General features: G+C 40.5%; 1 protein-coding gene across 1 annotated transcript in view; it reads right to left on the bottom strand.

The window, feature by feature from the left end:
* RFX6 (regulatory factor X6) overlaps positions 1 to 23,483 on the bottom strand; it is a 465,451-nt gene that overhangs the window by 103,074 nt on the left and 338,894 nt on the right. Inside the window, exons 12-14 of the mRNA XM_086925262.1 lie at positions 21,947 to 22,091; positions 17,713 to 17,822; positions 5,364 to 5,481 (exon numbers count right to left, since the gene is read on the bottom strand). Of these exons, the coding sequence (XP_086781388.1) occupies positions 5,364 to 5,481; positions 17,713 to 17,822; positions 21,947 to 22,091 (373 nt within the window). The remainder of the gene's footprint in view (positions 1 to 5,363; positions 5,482 to 17,712; positions 17,823 to 21,946; positions 22,092 to 23,483) is intronic.

Raw genomic sequence — 23,483 nt, forward strand, 5'->3', positions numbered from 1 at the left:
GTCCATCACCACCCCCTTTTGTACCGCTTTGGCGGCCATAAGTGTGGCAGGGTATGCTCAGACGTGAGTCCCTTGCTCACTTTGCCACTGGATTCAAGCAAGCCGGGCTGAAGATGGCTGGAATGCCAGAAACCGGTCCTCTAAAGCTTCTTTCCGGTCCAGGGAAGGCATGGCTTGGCAGTTCGGGCTGCACTGTTCCCATGAGGCACAGGGTCAGACTGATTTGCATATAGCCATGTCTGAACTGGGGTGGCAGAGCGGGATAAAGAAGGGTGATGGATTAAACCCAGATATTTTGACTGGGTGTGAGTGTTTGATTGATTCAGATGCTCCGTCCATCACCACCCCCTTTTGTACCGCTTTTGGCCGCCATAAGTGTGGCAGGGTATGCTCAGACGTGAGTCCCTTGCTCACTTTGCCACTGGATTCAAGCAAGCCGGGCTGAAGACGGCTGGAATGCCAGAAACCGGTCCTCGGAAGCTTGTTTCTGGTCCAGGGAAGGCATGGCTTGGCAGTTCGGGCTGCACTGTTCCCATGAGGCACAGGGTCAGACTGATTTGCATATAGCCATGTCTGAACTGGGGTGGCAGAGTGGGCTAAAGAACGGTGATGGATTAAACCCAGATCTTTTGACTGGGTGTGAGTGTTTGATTGATTCAGATGCTCCGTCCATCACCACCCCCTTTTGTACCGCTAAGTTAGACTTTGGCAGACAAGACACTCTGTCACAAACAAAATAGAGTATCCTGTGTGCTTAACCCCTGGGTTACCCACCTCATTTAGAGACAGGTTGACCTTAAGTGTCCGTCGATGGATCCAGTTTTGAGTCCGTGGGCAGAAAACTTCCTGTGACCACCTGATTGAGAAGCGCCAGTCAGAGGAAGGGCATTGCAGTGCCCTATTTAGGTTGGACATATAATATCTTTTTTCCCTCTCTGTTGCCACCAGAAAAAAAAGTTGCCACCAGGAAAACCGGGCAATGAGGGACAGAAAAAATATGAAAATCCCAGAGTAACAGATTCATTTGTTTTTTAAATTTCTCATTGGAAGTTTATATCAGAAAAACAATAACGTTTGAAGGGTTTTGTGAATGGCCATCAAAATCGATGGTGGCCATAATGGTGGATTCTTTACATTTACTGGGATGACTGCTGGACTGGTATTTGGCAGACAAGAGCCCATCAGGATTGAGGAGGTAATATACTCTGATGTTTTGACGAATGGAGTCGCATCTGTTAAAATTTAAACTAGGCCAGAGACTTGGAACAATCTCCATTTGCCTCTCATAGGGCCATATGTATCATGCAAATTCGCAATCGCAAAGGCCGAAATTCGCTAAATGGAATGTATGATGCAAAACTGGTGCAAAATAAGGAATCGCAAAATTTGCAATTCCTTATTTTGCAATTGCATTTAAGGAATCGCAAATTTTGCAATTCCTTATTTTGCAATTGCATTTAAGGAATCGCAAATTTTGCGATTCCATAAATGCAATGTATGTAGCAAAAAAAATTTGCAAAATGCCCTTAAGGAATCGCAAATTACCACCAACTTCTAGTTGGTGGTAAGTTGCGAATTCCTTGAAAAATGCAATTTTTTGAATTTTTTAAAGTGCCATGTGACGCACATACATGCCCTTAGGGCATGTATGTGCACCACATGTGCACCCATGCATATTTCAGGGGTGCAACAGGGTGTCCTTTGGACACCCCTGCACCCTTGAAATTATTCTCAATTTGCGATTAGCAAATTGCAAATCGCAAATTGAGAATTACCTCCCATTCATTCCTATGGGCCTCCTGGCCCATAGAAATGAATGGGAAAGTATTCCTTAAATGCGATTTACAATTTGCTAATTGCACTTAAGGAATTCTAAGGAATCCCCCCAAAAATTCGATTTTGTACTTTCATACCCATTTGCGATTCTCAAATAGCGATTTCTTAAAAATCGCTATTTTAGAATCGCAAATGGGTATCTTGATACAAATGGCCCATAGTCACTGCCATGGTTTTGGATTTAGGAAAATTCCTCTCAAATAACAGATTGACAAATTTCTTAGCATCCTAGACCCAAACCCTTTTTTCTCTGCATCAATCGTTTGTGATGCTGTTTGTTCCTTGTTTTCGTGCATGTATTGTCATTGTTCTCTTTATGAATTTATCCTGACTTCTCTCAGTCTTTCTGGGGTGCAGAACAACTTTAACAATTAACATAAAACTGAAAATATTGCAAACAACGGGGCTTATTTACAGGCCCATTGCGCCGCAGGTGCATTCCTTTTTTTGACGCACCAGCAGCACAGTGTGCCTACCCATATTTCCAAGTCCACGTAAAGTCACACAGTGTGACTTTTCATTGGCTTGTAAATATTGGCCCTTTCAACCAATTACTCTATATGGAAGAGGCGTTCCATGGGTGTTGCTGTGAGTGTTCCCATGCAACATCCCTGGAACGTACACATTCCCTTATTTACAAAGTGTTTTACACCTAGGAATGCGTTCAAATCCTACACCTCCTCAAGGGAGGCGTAGGAGTGGCGCAACGAGGAAAAATACCTTTATTTCTCCTCGTGTTTTGCTCTTTTAATGTGTGAAGGAGCAAAACGCCATTAATGATGGTTTTTGTGCAGAAAGGTATCCCTACCTGCACAACAACAATCATCCCTGCAACGCAGGCACCCTTGCACCATGCTGCAAAGGTGTCTGTGTTGGCGAACGGCTGCTATTGGTGTTCCGGCTTAGGGGAGATGGACAGAAATGCGCCATATCTTGTAGACACAGCACATTCCTGCCCTTTTTTTATGGACGGCAGCACAGCAGAAAGGCTTGCTTAGCTGCAGTGTGCAAAAATATAGTAAATGAGGCTCAAGGAGTGGGTATGAAGTCAGGTATTTAACCCCTTCGCTGCCGCGGCTATTCTGCCGCAGCGCTAAGGGGGAGGCGGGGCCGCGCGGCGGTCCCGTGCTCGTGACGGAACCGCTCCGTCACGGCCCGCGGGTGAGCTGTGCTTGTGATGGAACGGTTCCGTCACGGCCCAGCCCGCTCTTCAGAACGTCTGCGCAGGCGCAGAATCCGCGCCGCGAAGGCGCGGCGAACGGACCGTGACGGAACCGTTCCATCACCAGCACAGCCCACCCGAGGCTCGTGACGGACCGTTCCGTCACGAGCATGGGAGGGGTTAAGTCCTCAGGCTACATTGAAGTGCTCATTGTTATGCGAAGGTTAAAGGGCTGATGTTGTTGGAAGGACAATTATGTGGATAAGTAGGATTTGTGTGCTAAGGATTTCCTGTAAGTAAATGTATCTGCGTTATTAAAGATCATAATGTGAAGATGGTTTTCAGGGCTGCTACAAGATGCATTTGGTCATTTCTTGAAGTAGAGCCCAGGAAAGAGTCCTGGGTGCTATTTTTAGTATCTATGTTATGGCGGCAATTCACACAGCATTTTTCAGCACAGATTCAGCTTGAAAAATACATCTCCATATAAGTAAACTTGCAAATAAGCCAAAGTTCTTTCTATTTGTAATACGTGTGTTTGAATATTCCCTGAATATTCCCATGTTAGGGGTCAATTCACACAGTTATGCAAGCGTATGTAAAGAGTACTAAAGGTGTACTACTTTACATTCTCCAAAATGCCTTTGCGAACAGACCTCTTTGTGTACAACTTGGCTGAAAATCCAATAATAGCATTATGAACTTTACAACACTGTGTTTTGAGGCGTTGGCTATAAGACAACCCAGAAAGTATGTAGCATAATGTAAAGGTTGTGTAATCTGATGTTCTTACAGACATATCATATATAATAAAAAATTGCTAAAATTTAGGAGAGCTGAGCCACTAAGGTACACCAATTAAATGTCATCATGGCAACATATGTGAGCAACATGTAGGTTACACATTCAGGTGACTTAGCTTTTATCAGTCTGTTGTTCATAAAGTAAATAAATTTGTGAATAGTAACATATGTTATTTACCCAGCAGAGAATTTGCAAGACTGGTGGCAAGTGCTAGTTAAATGAAAATCGTATGTTGAAGAAATACAAAGATGGAACTCTGATCCCTTTCTAAATGTTCACCTCTTCGAACAGTGATTGCAACCTAGCGTCTTCACTTCAGCAGAATGAGTTATATCTAGATCTAAGACCACCAATTGCTGTGCTAGAATAGCTTCGGGAATGAAGAAAAAATAAAACACAGAAAAGCTACCATACATATCCAATGAACACTATTGCTACTATCTGTATGTGCATCCTTGTGATAGTATCAAAAATTCATTGTTTTCACAATGAGATGTTTATCAAGTACTTCTTTTTATAAGCCTTATCTCCTGTTTGGTGATAGTTGGTCATGCAAATAGCAACCATATCACAATCAATCAAATGTTAAAACCCACTGATAATGTATACCACTTACAGTAGTGAAAATAAATTAAATATTAGCCTGTTTGTCATTTCAGAAAATATGTAAGCATATCTTTCCATAATGTGCTATACCTTTACCTTGTTTGAATTCATCTAACTTTCAAATTTTGTTATTTCCAATTTACATATAGTTAGAGAAACCACTTCTACCCGGGTCTATTTTCCATCACCATCCTTCATATTCCCCGGCAAGTTTATTGACATTATTTGCCTTTGAATATGATAATATAATGGCCATGGCTGGAGAATGACCTGGCCGTGGGGGATATCAGCATGGCAGTGCAAACACCACCACGGAGATGTCCCTGTTCAGCTTTAACTAAGGTCTTAAATGGCTGGATGTTAATGGGGCAATGGCAAAGGTGTGGATCAGCTGGATGATGGTAATTCATCTGAGGACGGCTACCACTTCCCTCCGCCCACTTAAAAATTTGGGACTGAATCATACGTCTAAATAAATAGGATCTATAATGGGGAAGACACAGTCAATTAATAGAACAATGAGACAAAGAAAACAGTGACCTAGTAATACTCCGGGTGATACTCCAGGTAATGGACCTATTCAGCATGCTCTACACAGTCGCATTCACGTTAGTCCTGCATAAACAGGGAGTACATGTTGTCAGAGGTTTCATGAAGTTGTCTCATTTAACCCCTTAGGCGCGGCCGCTATTCTGCACCTGTGCGGCACTTCTAATGAGTGGGCGGGTTCATGACGGCCCCCAGCCGTCATCAGCACACGAGCACTGTGATGCATGACGACTGGGGGCCGTCATCAGCATGGAAGTGGTTAACCTTTATTGCCAAGGTTAACTGCAGCATGCACTCGCCTGATATTGGTATTCTGGATTTCTCAAACCTTTGAGAAGTCCAAAGAGAACTGAGTATCACATATGTCCACTTGAAAGGAAAAAGGCTGAAAGCAGCATCAATGTACCAAAGCTTGAAGCGTTGTTCAATGTCAGATTGTGCATCACTCGAGCCCCAAAAAAGCTCCACTTCAAAAGAAAGTCCTGCGCCCGCTTCTTCAGAGATCTCCCATTTTGCTTACTGGCCTAAAAATAAATGCAAAGAAACATATGCTTTTATACATTGTACAAAAGTGCAATTTCTTCATAAATACATACACTGCAAATGCATACCAAAATGGCATATGTTTTATAAAATTGTGTTTTGCTTCCATTACCCTTTCACTGTACTTGTCATCATTTACTTACACCACTGTCCTTACTATCCACAGGAATTAAGGAGAAGGACATTGAGAAGTCTGCTGACAGGCTAATCCCAGACTCTGTGAGATATCTTTGATGAACATAGTAATAATATGAACATCCAGAGACCACTGGGATTAGGGATTAGCACTCACGATTCATGACAAAATCAAAAAGTAACCAGAGTATACCATTTAACTTAAAGTGTTGCATGAGTGCTCGTGCGAAGCTGAATACTTTCGTGTTGCTGCTATGGGCCTTTTTAGTGATAAGATACTTTTTGTCACACTAGCGCCCACCCAAAATGTTAGTAAACACCGTTTATAATGTCTATTGAAGTGAAAAAGCATTCACCAACATTTTCTGAAAAAACATTTGTGAAGAGGTAGGGATCCAAACCCTCTTCCATACATAATACCTATTTTTCTATTGTGTGTTGCAAATATACCCACAACTGAACTGCCCTACTTAAGTCAGGTTGAGAATGTGCAGAAGTTATCGCCAATGTTAGATATCAGGGATTTACACAGGTGGGGGGTGGGGTAAAAAAAAAACCTCCATGGATAAAGTATGACATGATTTAGATAGAAAGAAAAATAAGGCTCTGAAAAACGTTTCTCTACTCAGGTTGACTGAGACACTGCATATAATGTTGTTTACTAGTAGATCTTTGTTAAGTAGCACACAGTGGCATCTAACTGTTTTCTATTATCCACTTCATGTCTTCCAGTCACTTATTTAACTTCATCAAAAGACCACATAATTGAAAACTGCATGACCCCCCAAGATGTTAAATCACCTTAGATTAATAATAACTAGTGTTTGACTAGCATGGTGATTTTGGTTCAAAGTTACCACTTCATACACTTTGTGAGATATTTGAAATTACACCGGAGTTACAGATGCAAGTAGCTTGCTATAAATGTAAACATAATTTGTTTGTCCAACATTGTCCAACGTTGTTTTTTTAAATGTTGGATATCAGCTTGCAAAATGAATTCAGAGTTTTCTGTAATTGGCGTGTAAAGGTACATACGGGTTTTTAAATGCCTTAGGACATTACTGTTTAGTGGATTCATTTTAGTTTTATTGTTTAGGATCTTGCCTCAGACTGTTCTCTTTTATTATCTGATGGTAGAACTGATGATCTTGTCTACCCATCCTCAGTTTGAGGTTGTGCCTAAGATTACTTATGATTCATTGTTAATCATATTTTATCCACTATGTATGAGTTGTAATGACTGTTTTATGCATACATTTTGCTGATCATTTCCACCATGCTTATTTATTCGTTTTTTTTCTCTTCTTCTATTATTTATATTGTCTATATTATTTGTAAAAAATATCATTAATCATAGTACCATTTCAGTGAATGTTGTACAGAGTTTCGTTTTAAGCACTAAGAAATCGATTAGCATACATAAGTGAATAAATAAATAGATAAATAAATACATGGATCTCACTGGAGCATTCAACATTACTGATCATGTAATCCTGATCCTATCCCTCGCATCAGCTAGGAATTCCAATATTATCTTTGGGTGGTGTTTGACCTTTCTTTACATACTCTCTGTGGGTTCTTCTATGTCCCTAATCCTCTTTAATATCTGTGTCCAAATCGAAATTTCTAGTCATATCTTCATACGTTGATAATACCAAGATAGTACTGGATCTACATCAAGTGCTGAAAGTGACAGCACCTCCCTTCCCTGAAAGCTTAGTATTCATCTATCAATGATGAGAGAAAACTTCCTAAAATTTAACCCCAAGTAAATCTGAGTTGCAGACTTTTAGAAGTGGTGTACAGTAGTCACAAGCTTGTGGGGCTGGGGGCCAAATATTTTGTTGGGCCCCACTTCGGTTTCCAGTCCAAAGAGTAGCTCGTAATTAAAGAAACATTGATGCTAGGAAAAGAGAAAACCAGAGGGGCATATGTGCAAGGGGATTGCGCCACTGGACCATCACTTTTTTTGATGTTCCGGTGGCACGATACCCTGCACGATATTTAGAAAGCGGCGTTAAGCCACTTTGCATGGCTTAAGGCCACTTTGTAAATATGCTTGGTGTTGCTGTGGGAGTTCCACCACAACGCCCATTGCTTTATGACCCTGCCCCAAATTTACAAAGATTTGCAAATCTTAGGCAGTGCCAAAAACTAACACTATGCAAAAGCAGGTGTTAGATTGGTGCAACAAGGAAAAGTAGCAAATCACCATTATTTATTGTTTATGTGCAGGAAAGGACACCTTCCTGTCCATGAACAATCATCCCTGCAATGAAGGAACCCTTGCACTATGGCGCAAGAGTGTCTGTGTTGGCGCTATGCAGTTTTTTTTAGAGCAAGGGAAAATACAGGGGTTCGCTGCATTATTGTAAATACTATGTGTCCCTGGATTTTTTTAATGGTACAGTGCAGCACAATTTACTGCAGCACCATGCTGCACAATTTCCTAGCACAAATGCCCCAGAGTATTTCATATGTCACCTAGTTGTGCTATTGTGTTAGCAGGATTATGAAGAAACAGGTAAGGACGCCATTTATTTGTTAATATGGCTGTAACAGCAGCACAGGCCGCCCAAAAGATTGGGGCCTGGGGCATAAAGCCCCAGTTGCCCCCACCTTGTGACAGCCCTGGTGTGAGTACTTCTTGAACCTGCCAATGTGTATGCCTTTGGTAGAAGTTGCCTCATTTCCAGTCAATTCTTTCCTGAAGCAACATTTTAAACCAACCATCGTTTGGTGGATATACCAATGAATTACTAATTAGTTCAGCTTTATTTGTCTCCAGATGAATGCTTTCATCAAAGATAGATGATGGCAAGGCCTGGGGAGAACATAGAGGATCGAAATGTGAACATACAGATTGTTTGGGATCTCAGAAAACATGACCATATCTCTGTCAATTGCCAAAGGCTTTGCTGGCTTCTGATCTTGCAGCTCATTTTCTTTTAAAATCATCTGCACTGTTTTTTTTTGTTTTTATCATCAGTGTCTGTAAGAAAATGCCCCTATTGGCATGATCTACGCCATTTTTTAAAAAATAATGCTGTTATTTTTTTTAACTCTGTGCACTGGAACCCTGCTAACTGGGCCACAGTGCACATGCTTTGACCCATGAAAACTTGTGGAATTGATTAAAATCCTAGTTGGCACATTTAACATACCAGTATACAGTACCCACTGCCTGTAAGTTGAATATCACTAGTGGACTGCAGCACCTATCGTGCCAGCACTGCTGTTTTACCACTGGCACATTCGACCTAGCAAAAAAAAAAAGCTTATAAGTCACCCCTTTTGATGCCCATAGGGAAGAGTGCATGGTATTTAAAAAGTAGGACATGTGTAATTATGTTTTACATGTTCTGGCAGTGAGAAATCTCCAAAGTCGTTTTTCACTGGAGCAAGGCTGGTCCTCCCACATTGGTTTTAGTTAGAGATAAGGCGTTGTGGGACAGTTTACTATAAAACTCACAGAAAGTGCTTTAAAAGTTGGTAAGGGCACCCATAGGCACCTTTATCCTGTTGGTAAGGGATTAGGCAGGAGTTTGCCCCACAGAAAGACTGGGACTGGGCATAAATGTGGCACTCTCAGTCTTCTCTTGAGAACATCTCTGGACCTATGGATGACAGAAGATCGACTGCACCTTTTATCCTGTGCTACATGAACCAAAGGATTGTCCCTTTTATGGAAACATTTCAATTCTTCATATGTTCATGTAATTCCATAAATATATATGTTCTTAATCCTCAATCACAGAGTAACATGTCTTTCCATTGCTTACTACCACAGCTTTTGTAATTGTGGCCCTTGAGTCTGCCGGGCACTGTTTTGGTGTGGGAACTGACCAACTGTATGTAGGCAGTCCCGAACACCCTATTACAATGCGACTGCCCATGAAGCAGTTGCAAGCTCCCATTTCCTTATGCGAGCTTGTGCAGCAGTCGGAAACTGCCTGCAGCACAAGCTCCATAGAGACATGGTAGTTCCAGTAGATTCCTGCACCACGTGGCAGGTACCTCACGGTGCCTGCCACATGGTGTAGGGATTTACAGGAAGCATGAGAGGTGCCCCCCAGGCCCGACTGGAGGCCGTGGAGGCCAAAGTCCTTTCCAACAGGCTTTTCGTGAAAGAAAGCCGGATATGAAATGCCTGTCGGTAATCGAAATCATAATCTGGACGGGGGACACGCCGTCGGTAGGGGATTATGTGTGACCTCTGACTAGGCGACGGGCTCTTTAAGCCTGACGGAAGCCAGTTGGTCCGACCGACTGGTTTAAACTCTGACCACCTACATTGTAACTATGCAGTCGGACTTTAAACCAAGGATCTCTGTCAGAAAGCATCCGATCTACAGTTGGAGGCTTTCCGACTCACATCCCATTGAGCCCCTTAGTTGTAATGTAAGGAACAGGGATCACTTCTACCCTAATCAGTAGTTCATTGACCGCGGAAGGATAAAAGTTAAGTTGTTCTTCCATGAATCTTAACTTGTGATTCAAAGAACCTTTGACCCAGATAAACTCATTTTATTCCATATTAAGGCTTCTCCTCACTTCATCCAAGCATGAAACGTTATTGTGCCCTTTTACAAAATTCCATGCACTTCACAATATGCACCTGGACAATCGTTCATGTCAACAATGCAAGAAAGTGTACCAATATGCCTCATTTGTAAAATAAATATATATGAAGCAAAGAGCTTTTATGTAAAGTACTTAATATAAAAGGAAAAGGGAAGCTAACAGGGTTGTATTACATTTATCAAATTGCCTTAATCTACATAAAAATGTGGAAAATTATACACAAATAATAAAGAAAATATATTTTCCCTCTTTCCTGTATATGCAAAATACTTTACTTGAAAATCCGTTTCCTTGTTTGCACCCCAAGGGTAAAGGAAAAAAGATGGATCACTTAAAGAACATCTGAAGCACATAATGTTCACAAATAAGTTTAGAACTGCAAGCAAGTGAACAGCATGAGAAAGGTTTATGAAGATCCACTAACTTTGACCATGAGGGTGTTCACAACATTTGCATTGAGCATGTTCACACAGGCCTAGGTTACTAGTAGTAGTTGTGCCTGTAAAAGAAAAGAAAAAGTGTCTCATGTTGTTCATGGGAGTGAGCAAATTTTATGTCAAATGTGTTAAACACTTTAATACCATAACAGCACCACCCGACACATTGCTGAAGAAGAATGGGAGGTATGTGCATGGAGAGGGACATGAAACATCCTTGGCTATTGTCTACATTTGGTGATGTCATCTATACCAACTCACCACCATGAATGTATGTATATAACATCCTAAAGGAAACAAGGAAATACAGAAGATAACTATCTGAGAACAACTTGAATCTGGAAACTTTATTGGACTTACAATTTGATATGGCTCAATTTTGAATGTTAATTTGCCCTTTGCTCGGGAGCGATACTTTGTTTTCTGCTTATCCATTGTGTATTTGTAGTCACAGAGGATTATTGGGACGTAGGTGGCCGCTTCCATTTTGTTCCCTGGAGCAACCTTGAAGATATTTGGTCATATTGTTACTCAAATATTGGTTTTCGCAAAGTGTAACCTAGCCATGCTTCTAAGTTTATGCAAAGACTCCTTTTATGCCACAAAAGATTTGATATGTGACAGTTAATTAACAGCATTATGGATTTGAGGCTGTGTTGTCTCAAAGCAAAAGGTGAAGATTGTGTTGCGATGTTTATTTTGAATACTTCGAAGCATCAGGAATGATATTACACCCGGATCAGGAAAGGCATTACACCCTCATTGAAAGGTAAATGCTATCCTTTTCATGGACGGTTGGGAAATTCAATCCGTATACATCTGGGAAACTAAACTTGTATTGTGCACTATAATCCCAGAGTACTTTTTAAAGATACCTATGTTGTATTGAGAGAGGCTACTGCATGTCGAAATAGACTTTTGTCAAAACTCTTCAGTAATATTTTATATTGTACATATTCCTGGAGTTAGAAACAAGTAAGCAGATGGCTTGTCAAGTATGCCAATTCTAGATGAAGGGGAAAGTAATTAGAATATGAATGTTGAACGTTTGGTGACACGTATCATCAGGTGATTGTGACTCCGAAAATGAATGAAGAGGTGCATTAAGTCTGGACCAGAAAATACTGACAGTAATACCGTTTCTGGATAAGTGTGGTCGAGAGAAAAGGTTACGTTACTGGGTTTGCAACTGCACTAGAAGGAGAACTCTGAATGATTGCACAGAAAGAGGGCGTTTTCTTGAAAAGAGAAAGTAATTCCTTCATCTAGTATTAGATACTGTCTTGTAAATTAAATACATGAAGGGTATCTGGGCATAACGTTAAATTAGAAATGGTACAGGGAACACTATTAGTGACCCAGAGTGGACAGAGATGTTGAGAGGAAAGTAGAGAAATGTGCGATTAGTTGCCAAAGTGACACGGGATTAACTTGTTGGACTCCTCAAATGGTTCAGGTGGTCCGTCCCAACAAAGTTTGGGACAAGTTTAGCATTGATTTTGAGCACCCTCTCCATATCTTACCACAGGCTCAGCAGTCTGCCAAGGTTTGGTAGCCTATGTGACCAAAAGGGCAGAGATCCAATTTATAAGGGAACCAGCAATTGCATATTGCTTTTAACGTATGTCTTTCAAGTGGAGGGAGCCCTAGTCAATTGAGGCAAAGCTGCAAAGATTTTTGTTGCATTATGGAATTACATTAAGTATAATGGGGTTACCCAGTGACCCTCAGATCCTGGGTATCTGAAATATATGCTAAAGTAGGTTCTGTCGGGAGAAGAATAATTACTTCAAACGTATGAGAAACATTTTTGCATAAAGAAAAAATATGGACTGGAGATTCATGTGCATAGGGATTGATGTCTACTGAATAAACATTTTAGATACATCTTGTACAGCACTGTATATATTTTAGTCACGTTGAGCTCTCTGTCACTTCTAGATCACCTTATCACTGATTAGTTTACCGTATGTTGTTTATCAATATTGTTTTGTTTTTTGTGACAGCCGGACTATGTTACAACCAGTTAAAATTGTAAAAAGAAAAATGAATTAAGTTGCTAATACAATTCCTTTTGATTATGTCAAACTAGGTGTGTTCTGATTGCATTATCGAATTAAGCACAAATGGTGTAGCCTGTTTCATCCTCAAGGGACTGCTAAGGTGCAGAGATCCTGCATATTGGTGAATGATTGTGTGAAAACTTCAGAGTTGGTAGGCTCGATTTGGATGATTCTGTAAGGTCGATGTTTTGATATTTGTGCAACACACCTCACAGTGTGTCTGGTATTATGCCTCTCAGAGATTTACGTGTTAGATAAGCAAATTACTTAATGTGTCCAGCATAGCGTAAGCTAGATTTATCTAAGTTGAAAGAAAATAGATTTGATGAGAATGTGCAGAAAGTTAAAGACAATATCAAAGAGCCAGAAGAGAAATGTAGAGAGGTACACCAAGTCAAGCAGGTAAAGAAAGTGTTTTCCAGATAAGGAGATTTGGTGAAAATAAAGTTGCATTTTGTAAAGTGATGAAAAAGGTGGTAGAAAAAATGGAAAAGCCATGGAAGTTCACCAAGTGAGTGGAAATGCAGCTGTATTCAGAAATGGACAGTAATGGATTATGGAGTGAGCTGTGCAAGTAGAAAATGCTGGTTCCTGCTCCAAGAATGCTAAAAAAGGATAATAACCAAGGGGAGGTTACCTGTTCAGAAGAGGGTTTGTGAGAAACATATAGTTAAAAACTGCCTACTAAGTTCAAGTTATATTTCATGTGATGTATTATTGCTCTCCTAGCTTTACTTGATTTCATGTGTTGTTCTGTCTTTGTTTTATGGCTTTTGATGGATGTGTTTCTCAGACTGTAGTCAACCCATATTATTCTTCTGTGTTTTACCATATTACCTTTCTGCTGCACCCTGTTCTAAGTCTGGCAAGAAGGGAGCTGTGTCATACTACATACTACCACTATCATCTTGGATCACACTGTATGTTACAGAGATGTCATCATGGAATTGACTGAATGTTCTAATGGAATTTGAATGTAAATATTTAATTGGGGTTGTAATCATCTTCATCCACTTGTGTCTTGTTAATATGGTCTGAATAAATACCCTTTTCCTTCATCCAGTGTGCTTCTTCATTATGAAACATACATGTTATATGTTGGTATATCAAGCAACATACCACTTGACCACCTGCTTCTGTCTGGTTACTCTTGCCATTATGATTTAGTTAAAAGCTAGATCATGCAACTCAAATAGAAATGGATTTGTGCCAATACATACAGATTTTGCACAGATACACCCAATGTAACTCCCTTTAAACGGTTCGAGGGGGAAGGCAAAAAACAATTTGGTCACTGTGCCAGGGTCAACTAGCTTTTGTATTTGAAATCTGAATATTGATTGTATTTGCAATGCTTTGTGCTGTTTGGGCTGCATAGTCAACATTTTAAACATATGGTACATCTGGGCCAAAGCGTGGGTAGCAGTGGGAACACAGCCAAACAAAATAGGTATAGGTAGTGCCTTCTCACAAATGTATGACAAAGTCCCTGGCAGACAATATTGTTGGTAGATACCCCTTTTAAGAAGATTAAATACCCTATCTCCTCTGAGAGCACATGATGTGGTCATATGACTGGATCTGGGACCGGCATCCTAGCTGTAGAAGCATTTGTAAATGAATTAAAAAGAGACACCCCTCTTTTGAGTTGAGCAAAGGTATAAGCATGGCAGCATGACTTATGTTTTGGCAGTGCATGTAACCAACTGCTTACTTAATTTAGTTTAAAAAGATAGCTTTGAGGTGCATGCTTCACAGTAGGCTCATTATAGTTAACATAAAAATGATAATAATAATAATAATAATAATAATAATAATAATAATAATAATAATAATAATAATAATAATAATAATAATAATAATACATGTGATAATAGCTCTTCTTTAAAAATAGCCCTCAGCACAGCAGCTTTGCCATGTTGTGTAGATATAATTGCTATTTTGTGCCAATATATTGGAATTCAATCACACTGATCTATTTCAACTAAGATGACTAAATGTTCTTTTTTATGGACAATGCAATATAAAGTTATGTACGTATAACTGTTACAAGTGATATTTTGCGTCAGTTTTAGACATTGGGAAGGATTCAGACAATAAGGAAAACATGAGCAATTGAGAAGAACATATATGCAAGCAGAGATCCACTTTATATTTGCTATACATTTACAGGCAGTTATTTTAGTCAGAGTGTCTTTGTGTGTGTGTGTGTATGTATGTGTGTGTGAATATTTGTTTATATAACTTTGTGTCTGTGCCGGTGTGTGTGTCTGTGTGTGAGTGTATGTGTGTGTGTGTATGTGTTTGCCTGTGTGTTTGCGTTGGTGTGTGCCTGTCTGTGTGTGTGTCTGTGGGTGAACAATCACATGTGTGCGGTTGGAACAGTTGTAGTGCGTGACAAGCTTTCACCAATGTGAGGACAATTATGACTGGTCGCCTTATCCACTAAAGCTGCTAAGTGTTGACTGCAACTGATTCCTAGAAGTGAACAGAAGGAAGGTGACTGGGAGAGTTACTGAACCTGTGAATGATTAACTCTCCCTTGCCTAATCTGGATTTATATTACGGTGTTCTCTGCCATGAGAAAACAATCCTGACAGCCATAATTGCTTTCACTGATATGACAGACATTGAACAGGCTCCATCAATCTGTGTTGACTGAAAATTACTCTTCCCCATGCTTCTTGCACAAACGGGGCATATAATAGGCTGTATATAGAAATCACAGTCAGACACTCGATAGGTGATAGCTTTTTCCCCCAGAAATCTCCACTTACTTTAATGCTGGTTTGAGAGTGTCCCGACTGTCACAACAAATTGAGGAACAGAGAGAATATATGGCATAGGTGTGGAAGGGCTTTGTGTTGTGGAAATAGTAGGATTTGGTGCCATGCTTGCCGTTGACCACGATAATGACTCTGTCATCCTTTTTGCCTTTTACGCACTCCCACTCTCTCATCTCTTCCTCATCACCAATTAATAGAACTCTTCCTCATAGTTACTAAATGAAACGAGGAGGATCAATGAGAGCATACCAGAGAACATAACCTGCAATCTAGGCATTGCTGCAGGACACGTCCAAAAACATAAGGCGGACCTCAAAATCCACTCCTGACAAGCCAATACACTAATCCAGCTTGTTCTCAAAGTGTTGCATTCTGTCCCCTTCTCTCTCTTGTAAGATAAATGGTTCAAATTCCGGTTTCAAGAAACTTCTTAAGCCAGACAGTTTTCTGCTTTTACAAGTAGAAATCACAACACCATAGGTAAACTCACATATTACAAATCAGGTATTGAAGACACCACTAACAAAAAAAGAAACTTCGCTAAATTCATCAAACATTGTATTAATCAAATCACAAATTCCTTATAATCCACCCATTCAACAAAGTGCAGTGTCTTCAATCAATATTCCGCAAAACATAGACACTTCCATCACCGTATTGAGAATATCGAAGATACCACTTTGCCATCCATATCTTTTAATTCATATTAAAATGGACTTGTTTTAACATGTTTATGAATACAGATCTTGCTGGAAAATGTCTCCCCTTAAAGCCACCACATATGGCAAAGTCACCCCCGCTCACCATTATCAAATCCCTCTCAACAGAGCAACCATACAGGGCATCTTCACCAAAGTTATCCTAATCCTGATAGTTTTACCAACTGTGGAACCAAAACACACTTAGAATGTAATAGATGGATAATAAAGAAAGAAAACAACATTCAAATACATGGTTGTGTTAACATGCAGTCCATCAAACACAATTACCTTTACAAATTAAAAAAAAGGCAAAAGCAGCAAGACATCAATTATTCATGTCAAGCATAATGCATTTCATCACAAACAAATGTGATCCCGAGCTTTGCTTCCAGTTCTGCTTGATGTCTTAGTATCCTTTGATACCTTTCATAAACAAGTCCTTATCAACATCCGATTATGAGGCATGGCATTTGACAATACTGTGCTATGTGAGTGTTATTCTAGTCTCTCCAGCGGACACCAACCCATCCAGATGGACCCTTCCAGATTCCAACAGCAACCTATAAATAGACAAATACTCTTCAGATGTATCCATCCCTCTGTTGTCTTCAAGCTATAGAGGCAGTCTCTTGAAGTCTCTTCTCTCAACCAGTGAAGCAAATTTCATCTGTGCACCAATGATACACAACATTCTCTGAAAGTCTCCACACAAAGGACATCAAATATTGTAAACACTGCCTTGCGAACATCTAGAACGTTTGTCAATAACATGTCTCAATATGAATACAAAAAGACTGAGCACAACCTTAATACGAACAGCACCAAAAATGCCCAAATCCAGGCTCTCCAACATGATGTTAGACTGATTCAGAATCCAAACTGCTTTAAGTGCTAATGCACTTGGAATGTTTATCAGCAGCATACTTCCCCACAAGACCCCCATGAACATGACAATCCACAGTCACTGCTACCTGAAGCAATGCTTTTGAAGTGGCCTTTATAACATCAGTGCTGACTTTTTCATAACTTCATTGATCAACAGCCATCATGCTGCTTCTCTGTTCTTTAAATAGGATAAAGAAAACCAACATTTTCTCTAAATTCTCTATAGCCCATCTGTTATTTACAGAGGTCTGCCACATCTGTAACTGGGTTGCTCAATATATGTTTCAATAATACTTTCGTACATTACAGAATGAAATACATAACATCTTGTTAATCACAGACAAAACATAACTTCTAGGCTACTCTTACAAAGGAAGAAGACTATTTTCATCTGCAACAACTTCAAGCTTATGTTAGAGCTCGTCACCAGCCATATATATAATCATAACGCTGGGGCCTGTGCTGTAGGGTCTGAGATATGCCTACCATTGGCAGTAATACAAAACAGAAGTACTGCAGAGAATATTTTTCTACAAAGTGATTGTGTTAGCAAATCAAACGTGTAATGTAGAATGTATTTGTTCGGCCATTTGCTTTAGTGAAAGTAATGAAAGATACCTTGATGACCCTTTGTTCGACAACGTTATCCAGCCACTCAATGAACGACTCCACAGTGGCATTCTTCTTCAGCAGGTCTTTCAGTTCTTGGAACACTGTAATGGAGTCATCTACAATATAAGAGACAAATAATGCAATTGTATCGTGAAAGATATGGTAAACCATAAAAATATTGCCTTTGTTCAAAATTAAAAACTGAAAACGGAATAGCACATCTGTTTCAAAAATACTCTTATTTAACATCCTGGGTCTGCTGCTTATTTTAAGGTTGCCTGATCAATCACTCGTTCCCCTCCTAGTTACACAAACGGCTTTTAGGAAGACCTGTGTGAATTAACAACTATAGACTAAGAGGACATTCCAGTGAAATTATTGGAAAATTAAAAGTAACAGGAAAAGGCCTTTTTCTTTATATTTGCCATATTCTGTTGCCATTTTCTACTAGGCTGGACGACAGAATGTTGATTTGTTGCCCCTGTTGTGCCCTGAAAATGCAATCGAAGAGGTAGAAATGAGTTGGAATTCCATATTAAAGCAAATTGAAAGCCCCTGTGTTGTATCAAAACTGCAGACTGAATTATGTTCAGACTCTGGTCACTGCTTGTAAGGAAAACAAGTTGCCTTTGAAATTAAGCACTGTGTCTGTCCAGTAACTTTACAAACCTCCTAGAAAGAGTTGACAAATATGTGTAGAGTGAATGTGCTTTCACACATTGAAAGTAAGCAGTCAGTATGAGAGTGAGATAAAGAAGCTATATTTACCTAAAGAAATCTGCGGACTTGCCACCAGATGCCATCATGACTTTTAAAGAGACGGCGGACCTTTTAACTATAAGTCAACTTAAGGAAGGAATACAGACTTATAGGCCTGTTTTAGAGTTTGGAGGATGGGTACTCTGTTTTGACAGATATCCAGCCCGCCTCATTACAAGTGCATTATGTCCTCATGTTCATGTTAATTCATATTGAACAGGAGTCTCCTCTCTGGTTGTCAGGTACAGTACTACACTTACAATACAGATGCAGGCCTGCAGAAGTGCCAGTTGTAGTGTACAAGGATGGTGTTAAACGATACCTTAAGGACCCGATTATGAGTGCCTTCGAAGGATATTAACCCCTTGAGCGCTGATGACGGAACCGCTCCATCATCAGCTGCGGTGGCGCTGTGCTGATGACGGAACGGTTCCGTCATGGCCTGCCCGCCGCTCATGCGCGGCGCGAATTCCGCGCCTGCGCTGAGCGTTCTATTGAGCGGGCGGGCCATGACGTAACCGCTCCGTCATAAGCACAGCGCAACGGACGCTGGTGACGGAGCGGTTCCGTCACCAGCATGCACCCGCTGCGCATCTTCCGCCCGGCCCCCTTAGCACTGCGGCGGAATAGCTGCCGCAGTGAAGGGGTTAAGTATTTATCATGCCCGATACATACGTGAAGTCCACACCAAAAGCTACTTCCTGGTATTTACTGGTCAGTTTCCGTTTGTATATCACTGCAGATTTGACCGGCCAATATCTACCTGGGAAAACCTCCAGGAATGCAGACTTCATCTCACCCAGTAATTACCAGGTGTGATAAACTTCATACATCTTGCAATAAATGAGTTCTACTTCCATAGAGGCCACACAATTGCCAGGTACTTATGATCAAGAACTTAGTCCGATTTTAGACCCTCTAAATTCTAATTGAACACTTTTTACTCTTTCCATTTCCTACTGCTTGCTCGTGTGTTCCCTTATAAGGTCTTTACAAGTACCGGTGCATAATATAGATGTCCTCAACTGGCCACAAACCCAACTGCATGTTTGTACATTATCTAAGGTAAAACCTCAAGAAACAGTGCCCAATTACATTTCTCACTGTAGTACACACCATAACCAAACTAGGTGTACTTACCGTGCTCGACCCAATCAACGTAATTTATTTGGAATTTATTTGAGATAATTTAGTGTGGAAACAGACCTGAAGAACACTGGAGCACTTTACCGAAAATAAATTTTGTAACTCCAGCAGCTTGAAAATAAGAAATATGTGGACTGCAGGTTGAGATCGAATTACAGAAACCAGCTAGCAATAATAAGGGACTGGGAAGATTTAATTTAGATGGTTCTAGAAAACACATTATATACTAAATATTTTCATGGCATTTGGGAATTTACATATTTTAATATTATTTCACAAACGTACATATTTTTGAGGAAATCCCAAATCCTGTTTTGCAGGCACTAATGACATATTAGCCCTTTCCTTCTTACTCATCCCCCTAACTCTTCTCGATTATCGTTCATACTCTTTTGATCAGTGACTATGATACCCATATTACCTTCTTTGCATAGTTACCTTTTACAGGATAGTTTAATGATGTACAAAATCGCATATCTTTTTATCACAATATTTTGAGAATTTCAGTGATTACACGAAAAAAGGCTTTCATTGCAAAATGTTTTCTGCCAGTATCTTGGATACATTTTTTTTAAACGAATCTTGCACCATTCATATAAAAGTCTTGCATGATACCATTAGGAGACCTGCTCGAACCAAAGTAGGCAACTGCCATCCCTTACTTTGTAAAGAGATTAAAGCCATGTGGACTATGACTGCGAGATCCTGAATTTACAGGGAAAATGTGAATCGTCTCCTGGCAGTGGCACACTAGGAGAACACCCAGTAACCTAGCCAGCATATTTTGACATTGTTTACATGGAGGTGGCTGAATATAACTAGAGGAATTGTGGTGTAAAGTACATTAAATTGAGGCTAAGGGAGCCTGACATAAGACATTTCATGGTGAAAATATAATAGCAGACTCTTAGAGATGTAGGAGAATACTACCATGAATCAGAAGAGTAAAAGACACCAATGACGTCCAATAGGGATTAAAAATGTATGCATCTACACAATTTGAGGAGCACAGTACCGTGAAATATAAAAATCCAAAAACTTGGAATTATATAATGCTCAAGCATATTTCATACATCTTTTATAGACACTTGTTTCACATGTGAGACTGCAAAACCTGTACTTTCTTTTTCAAATGAAAACTTTGACGTCCTTGTTATTTCTTTTTTTTGTCTTTATTCAAATGTCTTCAAGTGACTAGACAAGACAGGACAACATATCCCAAAAAAACACAGCCTACGCGTTTTGTCCCTATTCACATGGAACTTCTTCAGGGTAAAATTCCCAACTGAGGTGATCGAAACTTAAAAAACCAGATAGGCTTAGATTCATTCATAAAAAGGCCTACTCACCTATTCTCACTAAGATTTACTCATTTGTTAAAAACCGGCATAACCGTCTATTCTCTTTGCGTTCTCTTCTGAAATTTGCCCTTTCACAATTTCACTATAAATCCATAAGCAGTCAGTCCTTGTAAAGCATGTGTTAGCGTCCGTCAGGCCTTCAATTTGCAAGTCCCCTTGCTGTGCAATATGTGGCATTCCACACAATATTCCCTTTTCCAAGGGATTTATCTTACTTGCTCTGAGCAGGCGGTAAAAGCATGTGAAGGTTTCTGTCTGGGGAGGGAGACAGAGGGGGTAGGCAGAATTGGCAAGGGAAAAGAAAGTTTAGGTCTGACAGGAAGGAGAATTGAATTTCCCCCTCTTCCACAGAAAAATGCAAAGTACAGAAGGGGACACAGCAGGGTAATACAATTTTATTGGATGGCAATTCTGTCCAGTAAAATTCTGTCTAGTTTTCCCACATCTCAGAAAATTGGGTACGAGAACACCAGGCGAGTCATGATCAGGTGGAGCAGAATTACATAAGGGAAGTCTGCCCCGCCTGACTCGTACTCAGGGCCCCAATGTTCTGTCTCTTGAATCTTTATGGTGAAGGTCTTTTACTTGGTGTCTACAACATCATCTATTACAGTTGTGGGCTCCCTATGAAATAATGCCTTGAGAGCTTATTAGTTTGTGCATGTTCTGTCTGAGGTCATTTTGAGGTTTTGGTGTTTGATGTAATTAAAGTGAATTACCAGAGTTCTCATAATTACTAAATTAAATCATGCATAAATATTGCGTAATAGTTTAAAGAGCAAACCACATGAATACTCATTTTGCATACATTTCTATATTTTCTCTTTTACAAAAGTGTCATGAAGTAAAATTCCCTCAACAAAAAAGGCACTCGGAACACAGGCTATGTGTATTCAGTTTAATGATCCCAAATACGACTTTCAGCCCATGCCCTCTGGGCCCTTTTACTTTAAATGCATACAGACTATACTTACGTTCTGTGTAGGCCTCAGCTTCGGAATCTGCACCCCCAGATCCAGATAGAAAAGCCTGAGATCCAATGCTGTGCAAATCCACCTTCTCAATATCTGACACCATTGAATTCACCACATTCTGGTCAAAGAGTGCTGGCCGAGCAATCTGACAACAGAACAAGAAATGGAAAGAAAGCAATGAGATGAGGTTAACAGTGCAGAAATACTGTGATTTGTCATCACAGTTGCCTATGCAAAACAGCACTCAGAAACATACAATTCAGTCATTTTCATTGAATTTGCATCTAATGACCTAAAACTGTTTTGTGACATATAGTAGGGAAGTAATTCAAGTGACAGTGATTTATTCTGTAACCCAGTCATTCCATGAGAGCGTGGGTGTGTAGGTACTAATGATCAGATTCTGTTAAGATTACCTTGATCTCTGTATGGTCTTGATTCAAATCGCTCTATTGAGGGGGGCCTGTGAAGGTCTCAACTTCAGCATTCGCTTCTCGGACCTCTTCACGCTGGGGGGCTCGCTCATTGACAGGCCCCCAGGGAATGCGGGCATATTCTTGCTTGCCTGTGGGGATCCTTTTATAACTAGGGCACTGTGATTCTCCAATGACGTGGATCTGGGGGACCTACACAACCATTTCGATCAGGTTCAGGCTAAGGACACTTAAAATTTTCTGGATATCTTGCACCTAGCCCAATTAATTAAGCGGGTCGGGTTCCCTACCCATCAGACAGGTCACATCTTGGACCCAATCTGCACCAATTTCCCCATCGTGATGAGGTAAACGTGTCAGGTCTCTTGGTCCATTCATTTCCTGATATATTTTTCTTGGGAGGTGCGCATTGCTAAACCCCACTGTGCCCCGCTCGCAAACCGGCTTTTGGCAAAATTGCCCCCGGTGCTCTCATCCATACTTTGGAATAATCTAGACCTAATATTTCGGGTCACTTGGAGAGCCGACTAGATGATTTCACCAGCTTGGTTCCAAAGGCTGTCAATTCTCTGGCCCCACTGAGCTCAATTAGGCCCGCCAGGGGTTCTCCCTCTAAACCATGGTACAACCTAGCACTTAGAGAATTGAAACATGAATGCAAGATTCTGGAGCGAGTGTGGCGCTGCAGCGACTACTGCAAGGTTGCCAAGCTGAAGCTCAGAGCCAAGCAAAAATCTATTATGAGGCCACAGCTCAGGCCAAGAGGGATTTTTTTACTGCACGTATCGACTCGGCTAAAAACAATGCCAAGGAAATCTTCTCGATAGTACAAAGCTTTATGTCATTGCTAGCCCAGGCGAGTGCATCTACATCTTCAGCCACCTGGTGCGAGATTCTTTTAACATTTTTACTGGACAAATTCCGCACGATTCAGGTGGCTTTCTTACCTGGTGCCAATGTGACTGAGGCAGTGTCCTCGACTCTTCTGGTGTACACTATACACTGCCTCAATGCTTTTAGTCCGGTGAACCTGGCTGATTCACTTAAAATTCTGAAGAGTCTATAGTCGGGCTCTCCGTCTGATCCCTGTCCAGCCAGGTTGC

This window comes from Lissotriton vulgaris, chromosome 6, assembly GCF_964263255.1.
Source record: "Lissotriton vulgaris chromosome 6, aLisVul1.2, whole genome shotgun sequence".
NCBI classification, from domain to species: domain Eukaryota; kingdom Metazoa; phylum Chordata; class Amphibia; order Caudata; family Salamandridae; genus Lissotriton; species Lissotriton vulgaris.